General features: G+C 38.3%; 1 protein-coding gene across 2 annotated transcripts; it reads left to right on the top strand.

Annotated features, from left to right (window-relative positions):
• Nucleotides 1–1,360: 1,360 nt before the first annotated feature.
• On the top strand, nucleotides 1,361–16,551 carry impdh2 (IMP (inosine 5'-monophosphate) dehydrogenase 2). Of its 2 annotated transcripts, XM_055167798.2 has the most exons (15): nucleotides 1,361–1,739; nucleotides 3,218–3,266; nucleotides 3,386–3,487; nucleotides 6,645–6,719; nucleotides 6,973–7,179; nucleotides 7,252–7,339; nucleotides 7,533–7,732; nucleotides 7,832–7,922; nucleotides 8,005–8,100; nucleotides 9,648–9,719; nucleotides 12,770–12,913; nucleotides 14,234–14,378; nucleotides 14,723–14,866; nucleotides 15,882–15,965; nucleotides 16,091–16,551. In XM_055167798.2, the coding sequence occupies exons 1-15, from the start codon at nucleotides 1,642–1,644 to the stop codon at nucleotides 16,110–16,112; spliced, it is 1,617 nt and encodes a 538-aa protein (XP_055023773.1). In that variant the 5' UTR covers nucleotides 1,361–1,641; the 3' UTR covers nucleotides 16,113–16,551. The 2 variants fall into 2 exon arrangements, with proteins under 2 accessions (XP_055023773.1, XP_055023774.1); XM_055167799.2 differs by lacking the exon at nucleotides 9,648–9,719 and having other exon boundaries at nucleotides 1,364–1,739.
• The last annotated feature ends 2 nt before the right edge of the window (nucleotides 16,552–16,553 follow it).

The following is a 16,553-nucleotide window of genomic DNA, read 5'->3' as shown; positions in this document are numbered from 1 at the left end:
CAAATCATTTCAAATTGGTTTCGTGAACATGACAATGAGTTCATTGTACTAAAATGGCCCCCAAAGTCACCAGATCTCAACCCAATAGAGCATCTTTGGGATGTGGTGGAACGGGAGCTTCGTCCCTTGGATGTGCATCCCACAAATCTCCATTAACATCCTATCAATATGGGCCAACATTTCTAAAGAATGCTTTTCAGCACCTTGTTGAATCAATGCCACATAGAATTAAGGCAGTTCTGAAGGCAAAAGGGAGTCAAACACAGTCGTTGCCTCGCTGTCTCATGAGAAAATGACTTCAGAGGCATGAAGGCAGCTCAGAGAAAGACTTTCGGACACACTTCAAAGGCAGAGAGTGCCTTTGTGATAACTAATCACATATTTGAAAACTACAATACTAATTTCTCGCTAGAAATGCAATTAAAAGGTGTAAAAAGTGAAAATCTATCTTTACTTACACTAAATTTGTGCTCCAGTCACTACCTTGGCTGCCATTTTTTTTTTTACTCGACCAGGCTCGACCAATCCTTATTGTACGGCCACGCATAGGTATCTCAGGAGACAGGAAGTAAACCTAACATTGAATTCGGACATGCCTTGATGCCTTCCGGCCTTGGAAAGCAGCAATTTAGAGTTTTCGGACGCAGCCAGTATTATTATGGTGTTCCTAATAATCCTTTAGGTGAGTGTATATTCTTAAACTAATTAGGCTAATTCTTAAGAAAAATACTGTAGGCTAAAAATAATCTGAAATACAACTATATTAATTTCCGAAATAGTAATTTTATAAATTATTGTTTTGAAACTTTTGCAAAAGTACTTTAAGGTAATTTATTCACCATTCATTCGATATTTGTGTTTATTTTATATGGCCAATACAGAGTTTATGTATTAAGATAATATCTGAAGAAGAAACGTCTTTATTTCGCTTTCACTAGGGAGTGCGCGCTCCCGAGTGACTCAGGATTCAGGTCACTTCACGAGCCAAAAAAGGCAGCGGGAGAGTTCCCGAGATAGAACTAAATCTACTAGTTGTCTTCGTACACAAAATGTGTCCTCACAAGATAAGAGAACGCACTCCAAAACGGGTACAAACAAGCACCCCACCCTCCTACTTCACCTTCAGACCAAGAGTTCATTCTTGGGCAGCCCTAGTAATAAAATGCAGACAGATCTGTGCAATTAATACGTGTTCGACTTCATTCGGTGCTACGCAGACAGATCGGTGTATGACATCAAAGTATCGCTTTTTAAGTTATCTCGCGAATCTTTGATGACATACGCCGATGGTTCTGCGCAGTGAGAGAGACGCGCCACCCGGATGTGACGTACAAAGATACCTTATTTATATCGGCGGAAGGCGAGGACGTCCTACAGTCATACACGTGCGATGCTTGTGTGCACCTCAGAGTGGTTTCTGTCCGAAAACAAGAGCTCGGCTGGGATTTCCCCGCCAATCAGACCGGCGAATTTTTTTTATAGAAATATCAACATCTGACAGTGTTTGATGACATAAAGAATCGTCAACACTGTGTTGGATTGATCAAGCTGGTGGTGAACAGAACTTAACGGACTGTGTGAACACAGGCTCCCTGTCTTAAACTGAACACTTCCTGTAGGAGATTGGACTTTTTTCAGATCATGGCTGACTATTTAATCAGTGGTGAGACTTGCTATGTACCTGACGATGGTCTAACAGGGCAGCAACTCTTCAACTGCGGAGACGGCCTTACCTACAAGTAAATACTTTACATTGTAAAACACCTTGTACACCCTGTATTAAACGTATCTGTATTGTTTCAGATCTGCTCACACACATTGTCACTTTATGTAGTTTCATCTAAAAACAAAAGCGTTAGAGCCTTATAATAGGATGCAAGCTCACGTTAATTGAACGGCATGTAGGTGTCGTTGTTGGTTCGTATCCAGAATTAATCTATTGTGGTTGTGTATATGACACCACGCTGTGATCCGTCAATTCGCTTTCACGTGGCTTCATTTATACTGCATACGTCAATTAATTTAGTGGCATCCTGAGCTAAGTTTGAAATGTAAACAAAGAAGGTTAGATTCTAAATTGGAAAATCATTTTGGACTGGATAAACTGAATGGTCCAATACTCACCAAATCTATTTTATTTCAGTTATAACACGTTCAGACAAATGGAGAAATATTGCATCAATGTGTCCAGTCTATTATTATGCCGCTGACACACTTAGTAGCTTTTCCTAAACGAATCTCTTTCCAAACGTGCTATAAATAGGATGAAGTTTGTTAATGCTTTTTGTATGCCACGGGTTGTGTGTGTCCTTGTTTAGTGTTTCGGTGTCATGTAAAGTACTAACATTACAGAGTGAAAACTAATATGTGGCAGGTGCAAGTTTCACAGAGTGGCCAGTTTGATCCAGAAACCTCTTTCTGTTTTCCCCTAACCCGAGTATGTTGGACCGAAGGACTGTTTACTTTAGTCATGAGGTTGCTATTCACATTCATCATATTAGAAACAAGGCGTTGCTTTGGCAGTGGTAAACAAGATAAGTGACATTACGCGGCAGAGATAAAGAGGATTAGTTAACAGAACCACGAGGAATGTGTGGGGTCTATTTTAGGGGTATGTGTCCGTGTGCACGAGATAAGAGTGAAAACGGGAGTCTACGCTGCTGTTAATCGATTTCTGGCTCACTAGCGGCACCACATGGAAATGGTTGGAATAAAAATGTGTCTATTTTAGATCGGTGTCCCAGTCATTTCCCGGCTTGCTTTTGGTCAATAAAACGAGTAACTCCGCCCCAAACCTAAGACAGACGTCTACCAGATATGTTTTTAAGAGGCTTGTTTTAGTTTCCTCTAAACACGGTATGTTACATTTGTTAGGTATTTTAGGTAAAAGGGCATTTAATGTGTGAATTACAGCACTTTTAAAGTCCACATAAAAATCAAAACTGAACCCTATTTACTTCTACTTCACAAAAAGTATTTTGTCCTGGTCATTTTTAATCAAAAACTGAACAATTGTCTCTGGATTGGTGGTCCTTATCTGATGACATCAATTTGACGACTGGGGTGTAACATCTTTTAACCACTTCCCTCCAATTGTTCTTCGGGTTCAACAAGCCTCTATTTTTCTCATTCAGTATTCTATTTCATTCAAAAAAACATGTAACAATACTAAAGTGTTCACAACTTTTGTTTCACTGACTGTTTACATTTTCCCCAGTGATTTCCTGATTCTGCCCGGGTACATTGATTTCACTGCTGACCAGGTGGTAAGTAATACCTTTGTCCTGTCTTTAAGAGAAAGTGATGCTAGCACATCATGAATGACAAATCAGATATGGATTGATGAAAGGATGCTGTGGCTGAATTTGATTGGCTCTCTCTACAGGATCTGACATCAGCCCTGACAAAACAAATCACAATGAAAACGCCGCTGGTCTCATCACCTATGGATACAGTCACAGAGTCGGGAATGGCTATTGCAATGGCCGTAAGAAAAACGAAGTCAAGTTTTGCCTGATGTGTAGTAGAGGTCTTCATGGGTCCACACTTAGATCCAAAAACCCGAGGTCCAACCAAGCGGGTTCGGGGCTGAACGTTTCATGTGTGCCTCGGACAGGGGTCGGGTATAATATTAGTGGCATCGGGTCTCTGGTAATTTAAAATTAATGTGATTTTGCTGAACAGACCCAAGACGACCTGAACTGATTTGCTTGTGTGCAGCAAGTGTGCACACCTCCTCTGTTTGCCAAGAGTGCTTGCGACATTGTATGGATGGCCGTAGGTTCATTTTTGTTAAGCTAGACCTGTCAATCAATTTTGAATGCACATTGTAGCGGTTACCTTGGTGCCGTCATCAGATAACAAGTGAAAATAAATGGAGCAGCGGGCCAAAGTGAAATGCGAAGCTCTTTTTGTCAGACTGGTGGTGCGGGGCTGCAGACTGCACACACGTTGGTGCCATTTAAAATCGAGTAGGGCTGCAAAACGATTAATCTATTGCAGAATAAAAGTTTTGTTTACGTCATATATATATGTGAACTGTGTATAATGGCTTTGTATAGATAAATACACACAAATTCATGTATATATTTAAGATATGTAAAATATATATTTAAAGGGGACATTCCACGAAAATCAGACTTTTTCCATGTTTAAGTGCTATAATCGGGTCCCCAGTGCTTCTACCAACCCAGAAAACATGAAAAATAGCAACCCTGTAATTTTGTTTTGGTAAGGCTCTCTCTGCAAGCATGTGAATATATAGGTTATTCGGATTTCGCTCCCCCCATGACGTATTAAGGGGATCTTATTATAATGATACCGCCCCTTCAACTGCGCTATCCAACCATGACGCTGCCTCGAGTGCGAGCGACAGAGAGAAAGTATGACTGACAGCATGACGCGTTTGTATTCCGTAAAACACAAACAGTAGCCTACAATCTTATAACTTGTAGTTTTAATAATCTTTCTAAAGATTGAATTAACATTCTAAAGGATTAACCTTACCTTAGTGCAACAAAGAGAGCGAGTGAGCGAACGAACGAGAGAGAGAGAGAGCAACGCGAAGGTTCGCTTTCAAGTATGTTGTTTAATATGTTTCTCTGAAGTTTATATGAATGAACACGAGGATTAATGCACTGCACGAGACAGAGTAAGAGAACAACGCGTATTCACTATCATACACAATAAGCATAAATATGTTGTTTAATGTTTCTCTGAAGTTTCAAATGAATACGAGGAGTTACAAGATAGAGAGTGAGAGACTGACAGAAACGTGAACGTATTATGTGTACACAATAAACTTAAACATATAGTTTGATCTGTTTCTCTAAAGTTTAAGCATTAAACGTGTTGTTTTATTACAGATCATTTAAATGTGCTCGTGTGGTTTGGTCAAAAAGTAAACTTATGAGTGTTTGTGGTAACATGCTGAAAATCATTGTGCCTGTTTAAAACACTGGCAGCATGATACCTAAAAGTCTTTATTTGTATTCCACAATGTTCCCCATCTGCTGATAAACATGTATTTAGTATGCATAAAACAGATGATTGACTTTTTAAACTTGTTCAAATAATGCTTAATATCGCTCACTAAGTTCATTCGTGAGAAAATCTCCCTGATGCTCTGTCATGTCTACAGCGCGAGTGCTTGAGACTCCGCCCACCTGAGCAGCTCATTTGGATTTAAAGGGATACTAGGGATGCACCAATAGGATTTTTTTGAGCCGATTCCGATTTAAACAGACATACACTTGTATACAATACTATACAGTTGGTCTATTAGCTAGTTTATTTCTGCATCAAATTATTTTTACTGAACATGGATTGGATCTAATTAACATTCAACTGACCAACATAATAAGAGAGGCACAAATTTAGCTAAAACAAATATAAGAAGACAGCATGACAACCTTCAAAGGTGGTTTTTGCTATTTAGCATTTATTTTATTAACACATCAACTCATTTTTTACATATAATGGATTTCTTTATGCAGTTAATTAATAAACAATCGGTATCGGCCTTTCTCGTGCTATTGCCGATATGCCGATGGTTTCAAATTCATCAAAAATCGGCCGATAAATATCGGTGGCCGATAAATATCGGTGGCCGATACATCGGTGCATCACTAAGGGATACACACAAAAACGGTGCATTTTCGCTCAGCCCCATAAAGTGCCTATTTTAACATGCCATAATACATTACCTATAGGGTATTTTGAGCTAAAACTTCACATATGTACTCTGGGGACATCAAAGATTTATTTAATATCTTAAAAACGTCTTGTGGAATGTCCCCTTTAAGGTTTTTAAAATCATAGTTAACATTTAAGTCAAGTGTGTCCAAACTTTTGGCCTGTACTGAACAAGCATGTGTGTATATTTATATATACGTAATTATTATTCACGGTTCACACGCACACGTGATTTAAAAAGGGGCTTTATTCTGAAATAGATTAATCGCGATTAATCGTCATGCACCACTTCATTTGAGTCCAGGTGGGTTCAAAAACATTGCCACTGGGTCGGACTTGGGTCTAATTTTCTTGGGTTTGTCTCGAGTCGGGTTTTAAAAAAAAAGTTTATGCACGTCGGGTTTGTGTAAAAAGTAAATTGGGTCATTTCAGGTCAGGCATTTTTTTACCTGTGAAGACCTCTTATGTACAGATGTAAAATTGAATGTTGTCTTTTTGATATATATAATAAACATTGACACTTTTATCTTGTTGTTCATAGGATACATTACACAACGTATACATTTTTAGTAAATAAAATTTAAATAGTAAGTAAATAAAATGTATTCTTCCATATCATCCGCCATGGTTATTTTGAAGTCTTGCTTGTTTACAGTTGAGAGACTGGTTAAAAATCTGTTTGTGTGTGGTGTGCTATCTTTGACACATCATGGCACACCACACACTATAGGTGCAAAACGGTTAAATCTAGGATTTTTAACCTGATGTTTGTGGTCTATCATATTTTGAAAATCTTGTAAGATGTAAGAAATCTTTTGGTGTGTACCCAGCATAAGAAAAACAAGTACCAAATTGTGGTTTTGCAGGGCAGTGACATTACCTAAAGGCTCTTGGCTTTATAATAACATCCCAAAAGAAAATTAAGTGTATGTAATGTTGTTGTGTTATAGTTGACGGGTGGTATTGGCTTTATTCATCATAACTGCACACCAGAGTTCCAGGCCAATGAAGTCCGCAAGGTCAAGGTGAGTCTCTGTTTTTTACTTTTTGCTGTTTCCTTCACTTATTCTTATTCTTTATCCTTTTTCTCCTATCCTATAATGGCAATGTAATGTCTCTCTCAATAAGAAATCCTTGCCTGCTCATCTCATTTCTTACACATTTCTTCCTCCATGTTTTTTGTGTTATGCTAAAATGACTCCCAGTAGAAACCTAATAGAACTGTCCTTATTGTTCCCTCCTTCTGCTTCTTCCCACCCTCTCACATCGGCCACGTAGAGGTACGAACAAGGTTTCATTACCGATCCAGTGGTGATGAGTCCGAACGAACGAGTTAGAGACGTCTTCCAGGCTAAAGCTCGACACGGTTTTTGTGGTATTCCAGTAACGGACAACGGTCAGATGGGAGGACGTCTGGTCGGCATCATTTCGTCACGAGATATCGACTTTCTGAAAGAGACTGAGCATGACCTACCTCTCAGTGAGGTGGGTGGGGCTTAGTAATGGAAGGAGGGGCTAAAGTATTTTCAAGTTTAATTTACATTCTCCCTCTTTCAGGTGATGACTAAGAGGGAGGATCTTGTTGTAGCTCCAGCAGGAGTGACATTAAAAGAGGCCAATGAAATCCTTCAGAGGAGCAAGAAAGGTGTGTGTTAGATAAGGAGCTTTCGTGAGAAACCCTTTTCTTCACACCCTAAGATTTTTACAAATCATTAAACAAAATAAAATATTCACAAGAAAGCTTGTAATATATTAACCTTAGCAAACACTGTAAAAGTGTAGTGGTGATGAAAGAATAGTGGGGGTTACTCCTCACACCGAATGTTTGCTGTCTGTAGGTAAGCTCCCTATAGTAAACGAGGAGGGATGTTTGGTGTCCATCATTGCTCGGACAGATCTGAAGAAAAACCGAGATTTCCCACTGGCATCAAAAGACTCGCGTAAACAGCTGCTATGCGGCGCAGCCATTGGTACACACAATGACGACAAATACAGACTCGACCTGCTGGGGCAGGCTGGCGTGGATGTAGTCGTCCTGGTATGACTTTTTTTTATTGTGTATTATTGTTTCTTTCCAATAAAATTGAAAAAGTAAATGGTCATTTGATTCATGCTTACTTCTTTTTTCTCGCTTTAGGACTCATCTCAAGGAAATTCCATCTACCAGATTAATATGATTAAGTACATAAAGGAGAAATATCCCAGTGTACAGGTCATCGGCGGCAACGGTCAGTTTAATATCCATACAAACTTTCACAACCCCTACAACTATAAACATACAGTTAACGCCCAGTCATTTTTCTGTCACAGTGGTGACTGCGGCTCAGGCGAAAAATCTAATCGATGCGGGAGCGGACGCCCTCCGAGTGGGAATGGGCAGCGGCTCCATCTGCATCACGCAAGAAGGTCAGTCCACCAGTCCCACACTTGGCTGCCTGCCCCTCAGCCAATCACAGGCTGTCTTTTAATATCAAGTACATCCAGTTGCAAGCCCCCAGTGTCCATGCCCTTGGTTTCCTTTTCCCTGCAAAAAATCTGTCATTTGCCAAATATCATTGCAGTTGAATCTCTGCTGGTCTGTAAAACTATTGTGCAGATTGATTGGCACATAATACACCCCCCCCCCCACACACACACACACACACACACAAACACACACTTATTCACTTTTTTATGGGGTTTAGCACCTGTGGAGAAAATCTATTTCATTTGCTGTGTATGCACAAGTGTGGCTTTTTCATTTCATCCTCTTTCATCGGCTCTGTATTAAAACCTGCAAAGGTAACATTTATAGTTTATAGGGGTTATAGTGGCCACGTCAAAAAAGTAAATGTCTAAATGATGATGTGTCCTTTAAAAACATTATTTTAGTTATTTGAAGGCAACATTGTATCATATCTTTCATTATGAAGGCAGTCCCATAATGCTTTGCATTAAGAGTGCTTATAGTAACACTCTTAAACCGAAGGGCACTTCAAAAAGTAATGTCTTAATGATGTTGCATCCTTTAATTAGTTATTTTGTAACATTGCATCATATCTTTCATTAAGAAGGCAATCCCATAATGCCTTGCATTGTAAAAATATGTACAATGTGGGGGGATAAGATGAGAAATGTCAGTTATAAGCAGTGTTGGGGTAACGTATTACAAGTAATAATACGAAGTTACGAGTAAAGTAACGCATTACTTTTTAAATGTATACATTAATATTTGAGTTACTTTAAAAAAAGGTAATGCAAGTTACTTTTTTAGTTTTAATTATTTCGATTAAAAAAATTATGTACTGAATTAAACTAAACGTAGTTACATTATGCACTCTATGCGTAGATGCTTGTGTGCGAACAGTTTGAGTCAGAAACTGAGATTGCAAGCCAGAGCTCGACATTTTTGTGATGAACTTTTCAGTCATAAAAAACACCTGCAAGGCCTGAAAAAGATCAAGCCCCAGCCAAAGAAATAGTAACGCAAAAGTAACGCAAGCATTACTTTGCATGAAAAGTAACTGAGTAACGCAATTAGTTACTTTTTTTGGGAGTAACTTAATATTGTAATGCATTACTTTTAAAAGTAACTTTCCCCAACACTGGTTATAAGTAATATTTATTTCAATACAAAACAATTTACTGATTGAAAAATAGTCCAGCGTGATTAATAATTTATTATTTGACCAAATCTTTGTATATGCCATGCATTTGCATGCTTGCAATATGCCACTATTAGTGTCATGTTAACGTGAAACGCCTTTAAATCAATTGCACTTTGAACCTCTTGCTAATTTTGCTGTCCAGCATACTAAGCCAGTCCACTTACGGTTTTAGGACAGTTAGGATGTTGCCTGTTTAAAACAAAAAATTCAGGCACTAAAGGAAGTTTTTGGTACAGAGCTATTTTGTCTTGCCTTTCTCAGTTTCTCTTTAGCTTTATCTCTCTTCCTATAATTTCCTCTCTCTAGCGCCTCTCAGTATCCCTCCTGGTTTAAAGCTCCACAGCCCCAAAACCCCAACTACTGTTACGGGATACTGCAGTAAGTCCCTCCCCCGATCCTCATACAGAGATCCCATTGGCTCACTTGCTCACTCTGCCTGCCCCTTTCCACAGCCTGCTGCATTGATTGGTTAATAGCTCTGCATCATTAGAAGTAGTTGCTGGTTTTGGGGTTTTGGAGGCTTGGCGTTTGGCACTTCCTCTGATCCAAGTCTGTTACCTGGAATTCCTTACTAACAGTAATGTGAACTAGATTATGCAATAGTATTAGGCAGGGGCGTAGGCAGAAATTGTATTTTGGGCGGGCCGGGGCAAAAGTGAGTGGGCCTTTAGTTTATATTAGAATAAAATGACTTGAATAATAATTAAACCTTAGAGTAGAAAAAAAAGAATAGACAAACTGCAAAGCAGTGACATCTTTATTTTGCAATTTTCGGCAAAGGAAATAATAAAACACTGTCTAAACATGTTCAACCAACACAGAGCTCAATAAAGACTGGACAAACCAGGCCAGCATAGACAATAAACTGTCTTATTCAGGCTAATCAGCAGTGCAAAAACAGTTCACCTGAAATAAAGTAGGCTAAACGTAACAGAAAATTGAAAAAATGAAAACTCTCAGCAGAGCACGGTTTGAAATAAATAAACTTATAGCAACTCATTTAAATTAAACAATGTAAGTTAACCTATAAGGCGTACATCTATACACAACACACATTATTAGATCACTTCAGGAGCAAAAATAAGGAAACGAGTTAAACAACAGGCCTACCTTTGTTGTTTTCATTCTACAAGATGCAAGCGCTTGGGTTTAATGTTGAAAACAGAAATGATCTCATTATATTCCAAAGAGGCACAGGTTTTTGAGGCGAGTAATCGAGTCATGGATTCAAATTGGGTTGTGAGGGTGGTTTATCAATTACCGTTAGATCGGCGGGTAAACCTGTGTCAGGCTGACCGGGAGAGAGCTGCCGCCAGGGAGCAAGCGGCAACCGGCACCACCAGCGCCTGACTAGCCTTCTTGTGGGTTAATGAGTCTGAAGAACTGCGCTGGTAGGACTCGGCAATCATGGAGGCAGTGGCGTATCTTCTTCCTCAACACTTGCGTTTTTAAATAACACATTAAAGAAACTTTAGCCATTATTGTGGCAATGTTAATAATATTAGCTAAAAAACGCAGTTAGCAAAGTTAGCTGGCTGGCTGCCTAAGCCCGCCGCTTCCCACAGAGTCTACCTGTCAGAAGAACCCCTAGCAACCAAGCAACCAATTACGTTCCGGCGGCTTCCTACAACTTGCTTCAACAATTCCATGTTATTTAGAAAGCAAATTAAACACACACCAGTCAAAGATAACTCGGGTTTATATTAATATATTTTCTTAAATACATTTGAATAATAAAAATAAACTAAAAGTGTATTTTGATGAAACTTGCCTGGGCGGGCCAGGGAGTTAAGTGGGCGGGCCAGTGCCGCCCTGGCCCATTACTGGCTACGCCCCTGGTATTAGGTCACTTGTACATTACAAAATGCCATGCCAAGTGACAAGATATTTGACACTGTCTCTGAAATCCAGTCTGAAGTCGAACTTTGAGATTAGGAGCATTAATGTTTGATTTCACTCTTTGACATGACCTTACTAGTATAAAAAATATCAAGGTTATTTTTTTTTTTTACAAAAATGTCTTTATGTAGAAGTAAGTAAATCACAAAATACTTCAACAGGGTTTTCACAGCCAGGGTTTTATTTTGTAATCTAAACTAAATACTTATTTTTTATAAAAAGATTTGTATATAAAACATAAAATAGTTTCTTTGCATTGACAACTACCAACCAGTTGAGAGTTTCAGTCAGAATTGTAACACTTTAGTTTTAATAAAGGTGTTATGTGCTAATACATTATTGGGTAAAAGTAATATTAAGTCTATTCCTGATCTTTCGTGCGTATGTTTCATAAGAAACCTGAGGGGTCAGTAGGCTACACATGATGATGGTTGGGAGAGAAAATAGGTCAAATGCATATTAAAAATAAAATGCATAGGGAAAAATAAAAGACCTCATTCCATATCAACTCTTGTTTGCGGATAATTTGAATATTTGACTTTGTTTGTATGTGATTAGATTGCTTATAGACGGTTTCATCAGACGCACGTGCGCTGACGCGATACACGTCTGGATCCCAACTTTACTTCCGGTTTTGTTTTTTTAATGGTCTGACTAGTTGCTAAACTGATCTCTTGAACAAATGCCTCATCGAAAATAACAAATGTTTTGGTTTCCTAGGTAATCTATGTGTTGTGTTTTAGCTTGTTATATATAAATAAACTACGTTTAAGAACTTAGTTGTTATTTATTCTTAGCGGAGTTTACCGAAGTTACATGCAGACCACGACAGCCGCTTGTTTATGTTGTTACTGCTGAAACCGTCGATAACTGCTAAGTAATGTCTGCTTTGGTTAGGACAGGCATCTGTGCATATAACATGGTAACCACTGTGGGTTATCAGTTTTTCTGTGATGCTCTAGAAACCAAGCTTATGTAAGATCAAACTTGCAGACAAGACTAAAGAAAGATTTCAGCTTTTAGATTTCAGTTTTCTGTGGTTTGCCCTGTCCATCTCAACTCTTGCATTTTCTCATTGTCACAGACTTGCAGAGGGTTTGCTAATGAAACTTGTTTTCTTTTCCCCCGTTTCCTCTCATCGATTAAGAATGTTTCACATTTAACGTTTCACTTTTCTTTATATACTTCTAACCATTCAGTTTAACCATTTGTCTTTGAACTCTATGAAGTTTAAACAATTGGTATGATTTGAACATTTTCACTTTGCTTTGGACACAGTCCTTGCAGTTTATCCCAAACTTAATCCAGTAATCCATTGATTGGCACCGATTGTGGTCACATGACTGCATGATTGAAGATGACATTGATGTGTGCACATGTCTTTGTGTGATGTAACTTGAGTTTTTTTTATTGAACACTGTTTGTTTCTTTGTACAATAAGCAAGAGTATATAAGCAAGATTCCAAGTTTGTCCTAATCGTATTTTAAAAGTAATTTGTAATGAAATCTCTATTTCTCTTTCCTCACAGTGTTGGCGTGTGGAAGACCACAGGCTACTGCTGTGTATAAGGTGTCAGAATACGCCCGGCGGTTTGGAGTGCCTGTGATTGCTGATGGGGGAATTCAGACCGTTGGACACATTGCTAAAGCTCTTGCACTGGGTGCATCTACAGGTGATACACATATGCATTTTTTAATTTAAAAATACTCCAAATTACATTTGTAATATAATTACAATAGTTGTATATTTTTAATATTTATATAATAAAGAATTTGATAACACTTTTTTCTTTATACCGTACTTTCTGGACTATAAGCCGCATCATTCAAAAATGCGTCATTAAGACGAAATAACATATATAAGTCACAGTGGACTATACGTCGCATTTATTAATTTATTAAAAAAATTAATTATTTCACAAAATCCAAGCCGAAGAACAGACATTTAATCTGGAAAGGCGAGTTATTCAACTTAACAATAACACACAGAACAACAGGCTGAATAGATGTCTGTATGTTAAAAGTAATATTATCAGTTATTTAAACGATAAACCATAGCATACAAAACATACCTGGAAGGCTGAATAGGCTAAATTAACCGAACAAGCCAACTAGCGTGAAGTTCGCATACTCGTCATTCCACATTACTGAATCCATTGAATTACATAAATACAGAAGCAGCATATGGCGGACTCTCGCGGCTATAGACAGTAATTTTGTCTTTTGCCTCATAAATGTCAAAATTAATTCATGCTGACTTACAAGGCGCACCTTACTATAAGACGCAGCACCAGCAAAGTTATGAAAAAACGTGGCTTGTAGACCGAAAAATACGGTAATACTGCATGCATTTAAAGTTGCATAAGCTCCAGCAAGTTTGTGCAAATCCTAATGATCCATGTTATCACAGGATGATTTGTAAACTAGGAAAATCTGACCTTTTGTTTGTTTTGTGATGTTTTAAGTCAACATAGACCATGTTACATATTTGCTTGTGTTTGTTTAAAGGTGCAGTGTGTAATTTTTAGAAGGATCTCTTGACAGGAATGCAAAATAATATACAAAACTATATTATCAGAGGTGTATGAAGACCTTTCATAATAAATTATGTTTTTATTACTTTAGAATGAGACTTTTTTTATCTACATACTCTGAGGGTCCATTACATGGAATTCGCCATTTTATGCCACCATGTTTCTACAGAAGCCCTTAACGGACATACTTTTTTTACTAAGTTGTCTCAGAAGATGACATGTTTGTCCGGTGGTAGCTACCATATTTTCTCTATGCGTTTAAAAACTGAGGGGTGAGCAGTGGAATGAGCCATTGGCTGCAATTCGCAACCTTACCACTAGATGCCACTAAAATTTACACACTGCACCTTTAAGTGACCTAGTAACAGCAGAAACTTAAATTATTTATATTTTGTATTACATTTCTCAAAATATTAATTTCCCTTAATGGTCTTTTGATTTCTCTTTGTGCATCTACAGTAATGATGGGATCGTTGCTAGCTGCCACATCTGAAGCTCCAGGTGAATATTTCTTCTCGGATGGCATCCGTCTGAAAAAGTACAGAGGGATGGGCTCGCTGGATGCCATGGACAAAAACCTTGGCTCACAGACCAGATACTTCAGGTGTTAAACACAAATGCATTCTGTCTTGCATGCAACACTTGCATGATAAATTGCTTTTAGTTTCTGTTGCTGTTTACTTGAATTATTACAGATTCCACTTCCCTCTTTAACTGCTTGACTACAAACTAACAAAGCAGTTTTAAAACTGTATATAATAATTGGACTATAAATTGTGAATTGATGAAGTAGTTCACTGATAATATAAAACATTTGTAAAAGCTGTGGTTAAATAAAAATGTATTATTTCGGGATTTTTAAATACACTCTTTCATATATAGTCCAAGTGCTGTTTTAATGACTAAAGCTGTTAACTCATCTCCCTCCCTCTCTCTTTCCTCTTTCAGTGAGAGTGATAAGATTAAAGTAGCTCAAGGAGTTTCAGGGGCTGTTCAGGATAAAGGCTCTATCCATAAGTTTGTCCCATATCTCCTTGCTGGAATACAGCATTCCTGCCAAGACATCGGTGCTAAAAGCCTCACACAGTTGAGGTATGTCAATGTGCAAATTACTTGCAAACATGTTTAAGGAAGAATTGTCTCATTTATGTCCCACGTTTTTGCAGTTTCATATGATGCAGCTAGTAGCAATGACATTATATACTTTACCTTTAAAGGGACATTTCACATTTTTGAAAATATGCTCATTTTTCAGCTCCCCTAGAGTTAAGCATGTGATTTTTACCATTTTGGAATCCATTCAGCTGAACTCCAGGTCTGGCGCTAACACGTTTAGCATAGCTTAGCATAATCCATTGAAACTGATTAGACCATTAGCATCGCGCTAAAAAATAACCAAAGAGTTTCGATATTTTTCCTATTTAAAACTTGACTCTTCTGTAGTTACATCGTGCACCAAGACCGACGGAAAATTCAAAGTTGCGACTTTCCAGGCAGATATGGCTAGGAACTATACTCTTATTCTGGCGTAATAATCAAGGACTTTGCATTCAAAACATGGCTGCAGCAGGCGTAGTGATATTACTCACTGCCCGAAAATAGTCCCCTTACTTTCAATGTTATTTTCAGGTGCTGTGTATTAATCATTGTGCCTCCTGCAGCCATGTTACGGCAGCAAAGTCCTTGATTATTATGTCGGAATGAGAGTATAGTTCCTAGCCATGTCTGCCTAGAGATTTGCAGCTTTTACTTTTTTGTCGGTCTTGGTACACGATATAACTACAGAAGAGTCAAGTTTTAAATCGGAAAAATGTCGAAACTCTTTGGTTGTTTTTTGGCGCGATGCTAATGGTCTAGTCAGATTCAGTGGATTGTGCTGAGCTGTGCTGGAAGGGGGTGGCGCCGGACCCGGAGATCGGCTGGATGGATTCCGAAACGGTAGGAATCGGGTGTTTGACTCTGGGGGAGCTGGAAAATGAGCATATTTTCAAAAAAAGCAGAGTGTCCCTTTAACCCCATAATGCATTACTAAAATAGACCCTAACTCCAAATATACTCACATTTGAGATAACAGAAAAGTTGTAATTTCTTGTTTTCTTCATCTTAGGGCAATGATGTATTCCGGTGAACTTCGGTTTGAAAAGAGAACCATGTCCGCTCAAATGGAGGGAGGAGTTCACAGCTTGCACAGGTGAATAAACACGTTCACACATACAACTGTATAGTGTCAAGACTATGTACATTTCCATTTAAATGCATTCAAATATAAAGCTTCATATTAATTGTTTTTCTTCTCATCTCCTTTTGATTTTTCAGTTATGAGAAGCGCCTGTTTTAAAGAAGAAACCACAGATGCCAGTACATGCACAGCCACTCACACATACATGCAAAAACCTCCGATTAATGAACTTCCACACGTGCTTTTGCACATACAGACACCCAAACACACTTGAGAACCTCAGCTTCCTCTTTCTCGTCTTCCCGGCCACCTCTTCTCTGAGCGAGGAGAAAAAAATGTGTCAATGTCTATATGCATATGCCTATATGAGTTTGTGTGTGAGAGTGTATGTGTGCTTGTGAGGAGCACGTGCTGTCTGCTCACATGTGTCAGATGCATTACATGTCAAAAAGATGTTAATGTTTTAATCGTTTGACAACTGGGAAAGTATTAAAAAAAAACACACATGTCTGTCTTGTTATTGTTAATTGAAATGTAATTCTGTATGTATATGCACCATTTTAAGCAATAAATAATTGAGACTACTAGAAAAACTGAATG

Source organism: Misgurnus anguillicaudatus, chromosome 5 (assembly GCF_027580225.2).
Source record: "Misgurnus anguillicaudatus chromosome 5, ASM2758022v2, whole genome shotgun sequence".
Classification (NCBI taxonomy): domain Eukaryota; kingdom Metazoa; phylum Chordata; class Actinopteri; order Cypriniformes; family Cobitidae; genus Misgurnus; species Misgurnus anguillicaudatus.
Note: the sequence above shows the minus strand (reverse complement) of the source record. Positions and strands in the feature narration are given on the sequence as shown.

Coding starts and splice junctions, on each gene's coding strand:
- impdh2 (XM_055167798.2), top strand. CDS start 1,642: ATGGCTGACTATTTAATCAGTGGTGAGACTTGCTATGTACCTGACGAT. Junction 1,740..3,217: donor GGAGACGGCCTTACCTACAA/GTAAATACTTTA, acceptor CATTTTCCCCAG/TGATTTCCTGATTCTGCCCG. Junction 3,267..3,385: donor ATTTCACTGCTGACCAGGTG/GTAAGTAATACC, acceptor CTCTCTCTACAG/GATCTGACATCAGCCCTGAC.